Here is a 13085-nt window from a genome sequence, read left to right as displayed (position 1 = left end):
GAGGAGTGGGGGGGGTCCAGGACAGAGTAGCAGGACTGAAGAGACGTGGGACTGGAGACAGGGGCCAAAGTCAGAGCGGACAGAACTGTAGCAGAGAGGAAAACAGCATCAGGCAACGGAAAACAACGTCAGGAAAGGGAAAATATGCATAACAAGATCTAAGCAGGAACAAACGGCTAAAAAAAACTCAGACTGACTGAGAGGTTAAGATCTGGCAGCGTGGAAGTGGCAGGGCTGAGTATTTGTAGAGGTCTTGATTATGGAACAGGTTGCAGCTGGTGGGGATCTTCTCTGACTCCAGCACACCTGTCTCCGCTCACACACACACACACACACACACACACACACACACACACACACACACACACACACACACACACACACACACACACACACACACACACACACACACACACACACACACACACACAGAGAGAGGAAGAGAGCACTTGGGGAGTGGCGGCAGGTTAGGGAGACAGGATGAGGATGTGGCAGGAGCAGATGTAACAGATGTAACAGAAGCTAGTTAGTTTCTTTGATAAAAAATAACCACCAGTCAGGAGGTTACAGACAGCTGAAGAGGCTTAGATATGCAGAAAAAGACTTGCTTTAAATATCATCTGGTGTCACGCCCTAGTAAGATGTCATTTTCTATAGTAGAGTAGGGCAGGGCGTGACAGGGGGTGTTTTGGGTTGTTCTATGTTTTCTATTTCTATGTTAAAGTTCTAGTTTTTCTATTTCTATGTTGGGATTGTTTGGGTTGATCTCTAATTGGAGGCAGCTGATCCTCGTTGCCTCTGATTAGAGATCATATTTAAGTAGGGGTTTTTCTCTTCCTGTTTTGTGGGTTATTCTTTTTTGAGTAGTGTGTTTTCCTCTCTGCGTCACGGTTTGTTGTTTTTGTGTATTCAAGTATTTTTCGTGTATTGCATTTAGTTTCACAATAAATAAAATATGTGGAACTACGAACACGCTGCATTTCGATCCTTCAAACACCCGTGACATCTGGCACCTTGTGATAATATCATGTTATTTGTGTATTAATTATGATGCCATGATATGTGCCTGTATTGATGATGTGTGTTATGATACCATGTACCATGTTGTAATTTAGATGTAATATCCTAGCTACTGCAGTACAGTGTCTTGCTAAAGTATTCATCCCCCTTGGCGTTTTTCCTATTTTGTTGCATTACAACCTGTTAATTTAAATGGATTTTTATTTGGATTCCATGTGATGAACCTACACAAAATAGTCCAAATTGGTGAAGTGAAATGAAAAAAAATTCAACAGCAAAAAAACCCCCAGAAAAGTGCAAACGTATTCACCCCCTTTACTATGAAGCCCCTAAATAAGATCTGGTGCCACCAATTACCTTCAGAAGTCACATTATTAGTTAAATTAAGTCCACCTGTGTGCAATCTAAGTGTCACATGATCTGTCACATTATCTCAGTATATATACACCGGTTCTGAAAGGCCCCAGAGTCTGCAACACCACTAAGCAAGGGGCTCCACCAAGCAAGCGGCACCATGAAGACCAAGGAGCTCTCCAAACGGGTCAGGGACAGAGTTGTGGAGAAGTACAGATCAGGGTTGGGTTATAAAAAATATCAGAAACTTTGAACATCCCACGGAGCACCATTAAATCCATTATTAAAAATGGAAAGAATATGGCACCACAACAAACCTGCCAAGAGAGGGCCGCCCACCAAAACTCACAGACCAGGCAAGGAGGGCATTAATCAGAGAGGCAACAAAGAGACCAAAGATAACCCTGAAGGAGCTGCAAAGCTCCACAGCAGAGATTGGAGTATCTGTCCATAGGACCACTTTAAGCCGTACACTCCACAGAGCTGGGCTTTACGGAGGAGTGGCAGGAAAAAATCTATTTAAAGAAAAAAATAAGAAAACACATTTGGTGTTCGCCAAAAGGCATGTGGGAGACTCCCCAAACATATGGAAAAAGGTACTCTGGTAAAATGAGACTAAAATTGAGCTTTTTGGCCATCAAGGAAAATGCTATGTCTGGCGCAAACCCAACACCTCTCATCACCTCGAGAACACCATCCCCACAGTGAAGCATGGTGGTGGCAGCATCATGCTGTGGGAATGTTTTTCATCGGCAGGGACTGGGAAACTGGTCCGAATTGAAGGAATGATGGTGCTAAATACAGGGAAATTCTTGAGGGAAACATGTTTCAGTCTTCCAGAGATTTGAGACTGGGGCGGAGGTTCACATTCCATCAGGACAATGACCCTAAGCATACTGCTAAAACAACACTTGAGTGGTTTAACGGGAAACATTTAAATGTCTTGGAATGGCCTCGCCAAAGCCCAGACCTCAATCCAATTGAGAATCTGTGGTGTGACTTGAAGATTGCTGTACACCAGCAGAACCCATCCAACTATAAGGAGCTGGAGCAGTTTTGCCTTGAAGAATGAACATAAATCCTAGTGGCTAGATGTGCCAAGCTTATAGAGACATACCCAAAGAGACTTGCAGCAAAAGGTGGCTCTATCAAAGTATTGACTTTGGGGGGTGAATAGTTATGCACACTTAAGTTTTGTGTTTTTTGGTCTTATTTGTTGTTTGTTTCACAATAAAAAATATTTTGCATCTTCAAGTGGTAGGCATGTTGTGTAAATCAAATGATACAAACCCCCCAACAATCTATTTTAATTCCAGGTTGTAAGGCAAAAAAATAGGAAACATTTCAAGGGGGGTGAATACTTTCGCAAGCCAGTATATATTGACGTGTGATTTACAACAGTCAGAATGACACCCTCATTAAAATGACAAATCAACAGGAATGCTTATATAACCTATACAGAAAAATATACATATTTTTTATTGCACATAATTATGCATAATGATTATGATTCGAGATTGCACAAAATAAATTGTTTCAGATGAGTTTTGAAAAATGCTAAATTCGACAACATCCGGAGGGGAGGATGCGCCTCTTTCTCCTCAGCCTCTGTCTCCTCAGCCTCTGTCTCCTCAGCCTCAGTCTCCTCAGCCTCAGTCTCCTCATTCAGGCTCCTCAGCCTCTGTCTCCTCAGCATCTGTCTCCTCAGCCTCCTCAGGCTCTGTCTCCTCAGCCTCTGTCTCCTCAGCCTCTGTCTCCTCAGCCTCTGTCTCCTCAGCCTCTGTCTCCTCAGCCCCTGTCTCCTCAGGCTCTGTCTCAGTCTCCTCATTCAGTCTCCTCAGTCTCCTCATTCAGTCTCCTCAGCCCCTGTCTCCTCAGCCTCTGTCTCTTCATTCTGTCTCCTCAGCCTCTGTGTCTCCTCAGCCTCTGTCTCCTCAGCCTCTGTCTCCTCAGCCTCTGTCTCCTCAGCCTCTGTCTCAGTCTCCTCATTCAGTCTCCTCATTCTCTCCTCCGCCTCTGTCTCCTCAGCCTCTGTCTCAGTTTCCTCATTCAGTCTCCTCATTCAGTCTCCTCATTCTGTCTCCTCATTCTGTCTCCTCACCCTCTATCTCCTCAGCCTCTATCTCCTCAGGCTCTATCTTGCAGGATTGAATCCCCGAGCTGACAAGGTAAATATCTGTTGTTCTGTCGCTGAAACAAGGCATTTAACCCACTGTTCCCCAGTAGGCTGTCATTTTAAATTAGAATTTGTTCTTTAACTGACATGCCTAGTAAAATAAAGGCAGAATTAAAAAATATACTGTCAAGAGGTCACGTAACGGCTGGTGCATGTTCCCATCAAGGACAGAGAGGTCACATGACTATTGTAATGGCTGGTGCATGTTCCCATCAAGGACAGAGAGATCACATGACTATTGTAATGGCTGGTACATGTTCCCATCAAGGACAGAGAGGTCACATGACTATTGTAATGGCTGGTGCATGTTCCCATCAAGGACAGAGAGATCACATGACTATTGTAATGGCTGGTACATGTTCCCATCAAGGACAGAGAGGTCACATGAGTATTGTAACGGCTGGTGCATGTTCCCATCAAGGACAGAGAGGTCACATGAGTATTGTAACGGCTGGTGCATGTTCCCATCAAGGACAGAGAGGTCTAGTGCTAACTGCTAGTAACCAGGAATGCATTTTCAATTGTGCATTTTCTATTCCAACTCAAAACTCCCTAGAGCTACAGTGCTCTTTGCTTCAGGTTTAGGAGAATTACACATTTTCTACCTTGAAATGAGGCTTCCCTGATAAATGTCAGTTTTACCCGCCGTTATTTCCCCGTGGTCCAACGTGTAGGAGATGAGACTGGGGGTGTATTTTCTGCTTCCTGACAGGTCCCCTCTTGGGCCATGCAGTGACTAAGTTTAGACTAACAGGCTAACAATAGCTGTGACACCAACAGCTGAGATGTGTGTACACACACACACACACACACACACACACACACACACACACACACACACACACACACACACACAGACACACACACACACACACACACACACACACACACACACACACACACACACACACACACACACACACACACCAGCAGCTAAGCTGTATTTTAATGTGTGAAGCGTAATGGCTCCCTTGTATTGGCATGTGATAACTTAAATAGCAATGAATAGCAATGAGAAGCAATGAGTTTCAAGTTACTTGGTGTCCACATCACCAACGAACTGTCATGGTCCAAACACACCAAGACAATCATGAAGAGGGCACAACAAAACCATTTCCCCCTCAGGAGACTGAAAAGATTTGGCATGGGTCCTCAGATCCTCAAAATGTTCTACAGCTGCACCATCGAGAGCATCCTGACCGGTTGCATCACCGCCTGTTATCGCAACTGTTGGGCATCTGACCGTAAGGCGCTACAGAGGGTAGTGCGTACGGCCCAGTACATCACTGGGGCCAAGCTTCCTGCCATCCAGGACCTCGATACCAGGCGGTGTCAGAGATAGGCCAAAAATGACTCCAGCCACCCAAGTCATAGACTGTTCTCTCTGCTATCGGACGGCAAGCGATACCGGAGTGCCAAATCTAGGTCCAAAAGGCTCCTTAACGGCTTCTATCTCCATAAGACTGCTGAACAACTAATCAAATGGCCACCCGGACACCGGTACCCCCTGTATTTAGCCTCCACATTGACTCTGTACCGGTACCCCCGGTATATAGCCTCAACATTGACTCTGTCTTGGTACCCCCTGTATATAGCCTCCACATTGACTCTGTACCGGTACCCCCTGTATATAGCCTCCACATTGACTCTGTACCGGTACCCCCTGTATATAGCCTCCACATTGACTCTGTACCGGTACCCCCTGTATATAGCCTCTACATTGACTCTGTACCGGTACCCCCTGTATATAGCCTCCACATTGACTCTGTACCGGTACCCCCTGTATATAGCCTCTACATTGACTCTGTACCGGTACCCCCTGTATATAGCCTCCACATTGACTCTGTACCGGTACCCCCTGTATATAGCCTCCACATTGACTCTGTACCGGTACCCCCTGTATATAGCCTCCACATTGACTCTGTACCGGTACCCCCTGTATATAGCCTCCACATTGACTCTGTACCGGTACCCCCTGTATATAGCCTCCACATTGACTCTGTACCGGTACCCCCTGTATATAGCCTCCACATTGACTCTGTACCGGTACCCCCTGTATATAGCCTCCACATTGACTCTGTACCGGTACCCCCCTGTATATAGCCTCCACATTGACTCTGTACCGGTACCCCCTGTATATAGCCTCCACATTGACTCTGTACCGGTACCCCCTGTATATAGCCTCCACATTGACTCTGTACCGGTACCCCCTGTATATAGCCTCCACATTGACTCTGTACCGGTACCCCCTGTATATAGCCTCCACATTGACTCTGTACCGGTACTCCCTGTATATAGCCTCCACATTGACTCTGTACCGGTAACCCCCTGTATATAGCCTCCACATTGACTCTGTACCGGTACCCCCTGTATATAGCCTCCACATTGACTCTGTACCGGTACCCCCTGTATATAGCCTCCACATTGACTCTGTACCGGTAACCCCCTGTATATAGCCTCCACATTGACTCTGTACCGGTACCCCCTGTATATAGCCTCCACATTGACTCAGTACCGGTATCCCCTGTATATAGCCTCCACATTGACTCAGTACCGGTACCCCCTGTATATAGCCTCCACATTGACTCTGTACCGGTACCACCCTGTATATAGCCTCCACATTGACTCTGTACCGGTACCCCCTGTATATAGCCTCCACATTGACTCAGTACCGGTACCCCCTGTATATAGCCTCCACATTGACTCTGTACCGTAACACCCTGTATATAGCCTCCACATTGACTCTGTACCGGTACCCCCTGTATATAGCCTCCACATTGACTCTGTACCGGTACCCCCTGTATATAGCCTCCACATTGACTCAGTACCGGTACCCCCTGTATATAGCCTCCACATTGACTCTGTACCGGTACCCCCTGTATATAGCCTCCACATTGACTCTGTACCGGTACCCCCTGTATATAGCCTCCACATTGACTCAGTACCGGTACCCCCTGTATATAGCCTCCACATTGACTCTGTACCGGTACCCCCTGTATATAGCCTCCACATTGACTCTGTACCGGTACCCCCTGTATATAGCCTCCACATTGACTCTGTACCGGTACCCCCCTGTATATAGCCTCCACATTGACTCAGTACCGGTACCCCCTGTATATAGCCTCCACATTGACTCTGTACCGTAACACCCTGTATATAGCCTCCACATTGACTCTGTACCGGTACCCCCTGTATATAGCCTCCACATTGACTCTGTACCGGTACCCCCTGTATATAGCCTCCACATTGACTCAGTACCGGTACCCCCTGTATATAGCCTCCACATTGACTCTGTACCGTAACACCCTGTATATAGCCTCCACATTGACTCTGTACCGGTACCCCCCTGTATATAGCCTCCACATTGACTCTGTACCGTAACACCCTGTATATAGCCTCCACATTGACTCTGTACCGGTACCCCCTGTATATAGCCTCCACATTGACTCAGTACCGGTACCCCCTGTATATAGCCTCCACATTGACTCAGTACCGGTACCCCCTGTATATAGCCTCCACATTGACTCTGTACCGGTACCCCCTGTATATAGCCTCCACATTGACTCTGTACCGGTACCCCCTGTATATAGCCTCCACATTGACTCAGTACCGGTACCCCCTGTATATAGCCTCCACATTGACTCTGTACCGGTACCCCCTGTATATAGCCTCCACATTGACTCTGTACCGGTACCCCCTGTATATAGCCTCCACATTGACTCTGTACCGGTACCCCCTGTATATAGCCTCCACATTGACTCTGTACCGGTACCCCCTGTATATAGCCTCCACATTGACTCTGTACCGGTACCCCCTGTATATAGCCTCCACATTGACTCTGTACCGGTACCCCCTGTATATAGCCTCCACATTGACTCAGTACCGGTACCCCCTGTATATAGCCTCCACATTGACTCTGTACCGGTACCCCCTGTATATAGCCTCCACATTGACTCTGTACCGGTACCCCCTGTATATAGCCTCCACATTGACTCTGTACCGGTACCCCCTGTATATAGCCTCCACATTGACTCAGTACCGGTACCCCCTGTATATAGCCTCCACATTGACTCTGTACCGTAACACCCTGTATATAGCCTCCACATTGACTCTGTACCGGTACCCCCTGTATATAGCCTCCACATTGACTCTGTACCGGTACCCCCTGTATATAGCCTCCACATTGACTCTGTACCGGTACCCCCTGTATATAGCCTCCACATTGACTCTGTACCGGTACCCCCTGTATATAGCCTCCACATTGACTCTGTACCGTAACACCCTGTATATAGCCTCCACATTGACTCTGTACCGGTACCCCCCTGTATATAGCCTCCACATTGACTCTGTACCGTAACACCCTGTATATAGCCTCCACATTGACTCTGTACCGGTACCCCCTGTATATAGCCTCCACATTGACTCAGTACCGGTACCCCCTGTATATAGCCTCCACATTGACTCAGTACCGGTACCCCCTGTATATAGCCTCCACATTGACTCTGTACCGGTACCCCCTGTATATAGCCTCCACATTGACTCAGTACCGGTACCCCCTGTATATAGCCTCCACATTGACTCTGTACCGGTACCACCCTGTATATAGCCTCCACATTGACTCAGTACCGGTACCCCCTGTATATAGCCTCGTTATTTTTATTTCTTTGTGTTACTTAAAAAAAAAGTAATAATAACTTTAGTTTATTTTGTAAATATTTTCTTAATTCTATTTCTTGAACGGCATTGTTGGTTAAGGGCTTAAGATTTTAAGAATTTTGTAAGAATTTCACAGTGAGGTTGTATACCTGTTGTATTCAACATATGTGACAAATATAATGTAATTTGATTTGACAGTAGTCCCATGATATCTGTTTATCATCAGGTCAGACAGTAGTCAGATGGTATATGTTTGTCATCAGAGGCTCAGAGCCAGAGAATATGTGGTGACTCAGTAGTCTGGGCCTCCAGATCTGCCCTCAACTCCATCACTGGATAATGTCTTCACAACCATGTCCTGTTCTGGCCCACTGGCATACTTCCTGACCAGGCATGCTGGCTGACTCAGGTGTTGCCATGGGAAACATCATGGCTGCCCACGCAAACAAACACACACACACACACACACACACACACACACACACACACACACACACACACACACACACACACACACACACACACACACACACACACACACACACACACAGGGTCCAATGTGTTTGAGCTCACTAGTTGGATCCTGTGGTCAGGTTTAACACAGCAACTGAAACTTCCTGTTCTCATGACATTATATCCACTGAAACAGTAGCTTGAAGGCTCGGTAAGGTTTCCACCAGTAAAAATGGACCTCAGTCGTTAACACCTAGTGAAAACAGCGACATGGCAGAGTGTAAAGGGTAAATATCTGCGTGGACTAGGTGTAATCTATTTGTGTTCTGTGATAGAGATACGTAGGGTAACTAACGGTAACCAGAAAGTAATCTTCCTAAGAGATACACAATACTAATATCATCCCCCTCCTCCCCTCCCTCCTCCTTCCTCCCCCCTCCTTCCCCTCCTCCTCCCCCTTCCTTCCCTCCTCCTTCCTCCCCCCTCCTTCCCCTCCTTCCCCTCCTTCCTCCTCCTCCCCCTTCCTTCCCCCCTCCTTCCTCCCCCCTCCTTCCCCTCCTTCCTCCTCCTCCCCCTTCCTTCTCTCCTCCTTCCTCCCCCCTCCTTCCCCTCCTCCTCCCCCTTCCTTCCCTCCTCCTTCCTCCCCCCTCCTTCCCCTCCTTCCTCCTCCTCCCCCTTCCTTCCCCCCTCCTTCCTCCCCCCTCCTTCCCCTCCTTCCTCCTCCTCCCCCTTCCTTCCCTCCTCCTTCCTCCCCCCTCCTTCCCCTCCTTCCCCTCCTTCCTCCTCCTCCCCCTTCCTTCCCCCCTCCTTCCTCCCCCCTCCTTCCCCTCCTTCCCCTCCTTCCTCCTCCTCCCCCTTCCTTCCCCCCTCCTTCCTCCCCCCTCCTTCCCTTCCTCCCCCCTCCTTCCCCCTCCTTCCTTTTTTCCCTCCTCCCCTTCTTCCTTCTTTCCCTCCTCCCCCCTCCTTCCCTCCTTCCCCCTCCTCCCCTCCTCCCCCTCCTCCCCCCTCCTTCCTTCCTCCCCCTCCTTCCCTCCTCCCCCCTCCTTCCCCATGACATCCCCACACAGTACACCCCCATTCCTTACCCCCCTCCTTCCCGCTTCCCCCCACACCCCCTCATGGTACACCCCCTCTCTGGCCAGACGCCACCCTGCTACTGGAAACTAGACCCTATGACAGCTGAGAGAGAGACAGAGAGAGAGAGAGAGAGAGAGAGAGAGAGAGACAGAGAGAGAGAGAGAGAGAGAGAGACAGAGAGAGAGAGAGAGAGAGAGAGACAGAGAGACAGAGAGAGAGAGAGAGAGAGAGAGAGAGAGAGAGAGAGACAGAGACAGAGAGAGAGAGACAGAGACAGAGACAGAGAGAGAGAGAGAGAGAGAGAGAGAGAGACAGAGAGAGAGAGAGAGAGAGAGACAGACAGACAGAGAGAGAGAGAGAGAGAGAGACAGAGAGAGAGAGAGAGAGAGAGAGAGAGAGAGAGAGAGACAGAGACAGAGAGAGAGAGAGAGAGAGAGAGAGAGAGAGAGAGAAAAGGAGTGGGGTAAATGAGGGAGTTGGAGGCAGGGGGCTTGGAGTTATGGAGTGGGCGTTGTATGTCTACAAATAGCAGATCTCCTGTCCAACAGCCCCTCATTCAGTCATCCACCTCCAACAGCAACCCAGTTCCTCCAGCCAGACCCTCGGACAACGTTCACCATGAGCAAGTCCTTCTCTTCCCAGTCCGCTCAGTCAGCCTCTTCCTACCGCCGGACCTTCGGCTCTGGTATTGGATCCAACTCAGGCATGTCCTCCATGTTCTCCCACGGCGGACGCGGCTCCTCCGGCTCCTCCGGCTCGGCCCAGATGTCCTCCAGAGTGTACGAGATGACCAAAACCTCCGCCCGCCCCAGCTACTCCTCCGGCAGCATTCATTCCTCCTCCGGCGGCGCGATGCGTTCGTACGCCGGGATGGGCGAGAAGCTTGACTTCAACTTGGCCGACGCCACGAACCGCGATTTCCTGGACACCAGGACCAATGAGAAGGCAGAGCTGCAGCACCTGAACGACCGGTTCGCCAGCTACATCGAGAAGGTCCGTTTCCTGGAGCAGCAGAACGCTACTCTGATGGTGGAGATCGAGAGGATGAGGGGTCACGAGCCGACCCGCGTGGCCGAGATGTACGAAGAGGAGATGAGAGAGCTGAGGCGTCAGGTGGAGGGCATGTCCAATGACAGAGCCCGTATGGAGGTGGAGAGAGACAACCTGGCTGACGACCTGCAGAAACTCAAACTCAGGTGAGAGGTTAGGAGTCAGGGGTTTCAGACGGACTGCATGAGAGGTCAGAGGTTATACAGTAACACCACGTCAGTAAACACCGAAGACGAGAAGCTCGTCATATTCAGGAGTCACTGCTGGAGGACAGTGGAAGTAAATTCGACTCAAACCGCATGAAGTAGAAGTCTGTAAAAACATAAAGAGAATCACTCAAACTACCACTGTAATACACTCTTTAAAGTTATTAGCTTGGGAATTTTGGACTGTTCGATTATGGGCCCCTAAGATATAAATACTGTGATATATTGGACATCTGTTGTTGGTCTGGAATTGCTTGACATTTAGCAAAACATGGTGGAAGAGGGGATTGCTGGTGTGCTTCAGAGTGAATAACATTTTAGTCATTTAGCAAACGCTCTTATCCAGAGCGACTTACAGTAGTGAATGCATACATTTCATACATTTTTTTTCTGTGCTGGCCCCCCGTGGGAATCGAACCCACAACCCTGGCGTTGCAAACACCATGCTCTACCAACTGAGCTACAGGGAAGGCCTAAACATGGTGGAAGAGGGGATTTCTGTTGTGCTTCAGAGTGAAAACATGGTGGAAGAGGGGATTGCTGGTGTGCTTCAGAGTGAATAAACATGGTGGAAGAGGGGATTGCTGGTGTGCTTCAGAGTGAATAAACATAGTGAAAGAGGGGATTGCTGTTGTGCTTCAGGGTGAAAATCTTTCTTTAGAATGCAGCCAAAGGTTGAACGGAGCGTGGTACTGTACGAGCAGTGACATGGCATCCGCCATCTTGGAGTGAGTCGGAAACGACAGCCATGTCATGTCAGTGACGCTCAGTGACAGAGTCAGTTGTTGTGTAGCAGGACAGTAGGACAGCAGTAGTCTCCGTAACTCCCCTGTGAGATTCCTGGCAGTAAGGCTGTTGGTCGATTACACCTAGAGTATACCATTTAGCCCTGTACTGTACGAGGTACCGATGCCACACTTGAATGTTATAGTTAAATTATTATGAACAACTTCCTCTTATAACGGAAACTTCCTCTTCAACGATACCCATATACTATTTTCCTCTCACTTCTAGTCGGAATTGGACTGGATGATACAGTTCATATATTTCCAACAAAAGACACGAAAACAACTTTTTATACAGCTCTGAGGTATGTTCTAAATCGCCCTCCAGAGAAATCCCTTGAATCATTTACACAGTGGAGAGAGAATTGACGCAGTAGAGAAAGAGAGAATTAACACAGTAGAGGTTTATAAGTCACTTGTCAATAAGTCACCTGGCTATAAGTCACCTGGCTATAAGTCACCTGGCTATAAGTCACTTGGCTATAAGTCACTTGGCTATAAGTCACCTGGCTATAAGTCACTTGGCTATAAGTCACTTGGCTATAAGTCACTTGTCAATAAGTCACCTGGCTATAAGTCACCTGGCTATAAGTCACCTGGCCATAAGTCTCTTGGCCATAAGTCACTTGGCCATAAGTCACCTGGCTAAAAGTCACCTGGCTATAAGTCACCTGGCTATAAGTCACTTGGCTATAAGTCACTTGGCTATAAGTCACCTGGCTATAAGTCACCTGGCTATAAGTCACCTGTCAATAAGTCACCTGGCTATAAGTCACCTGGCTATAAGTCACCTGGCTATAAGTCACTTGGCTATAAGTCACTTGGCTATAAGTCACCTGGCTATAAGTCACCTGGCTATAAGTCACCTGGCTATAAGTCACTTGGCTATAAGTCACTTGTCAATAAGTCACCTGGCTATAAGTCACCTGGCTATAAGTCACCTGGCTATAGTCACTTGGCTATAAGTCACCTGGCTATAAGTCACCTGGCTATAAGTCACTTGGCTATGTCACTTGGCTATAAGTCACCTGGCTATAAGTCACCTGGCTATAAGTCACTTGGCTATAAGTCACTTGTCAATAAGTCACCTGGCTATAAGTCACCTGGCTATAAGTCACTTGGCTATAGTCACTTGGCTATAAGTCACCTGGCTATAAGTCACCTGGCTATAAGTCACCTGGCTATAAGTCACTTGGCTATGTCACTTGGCTATAAGTCACCTGGCTATAAGTCACCTGGCTATAAGTCACTTGGCTATAAGTCACTTGTCAATAAGTCACCTGGCTATAAGTCACCTGGCTATAAGTC

General features: G+C 48.0%; 1 protein-coding gene across 2 annotated transcripts in view; it reads left to right on the top strand.

The window, feature by feature from the left end:
- Positions 1 to 10275: 10275 nt before the first annotated feature.
- The window catches only part of LOC106591971 (desmin), a 26512-nt gene continuing 23702 nt past the window's right edge, over positions 10276 to 13085 (top strand). For both annotated transcript variants that reach the window (XM_045707884.2, XM_045707883.2), the window contains exon 1: positions 10276 to 10932. In XM_045707884.2, the coding sequence (XP_045563840.1) occupies positions 10355 to 10932 (578 nt within the window). In that variant the 5' untranslated portion in view covers positions 10276 to 10354. The remainder of the gene's footprint in view (positions 10933 to 13085) is intronic.

This window comes from Salmo salar, chromosome 25 (genome assembly GCF_965601325.2).
Source record: "Salmo salar chromosome 25, fSalSal1, whole genome shotgun sequence".
Lineage (NCBI taxonomy): Eukaryota > Metazoa > Chordata > Actinopteri > Salmoniformes > Salmonidae > Salmo > Salmo salar.
The sequence above is the reverse complement of the archived record's forward strand: the minus strand, read 5'-3'. Positions and strand labels throughout refer to the sequence as shown.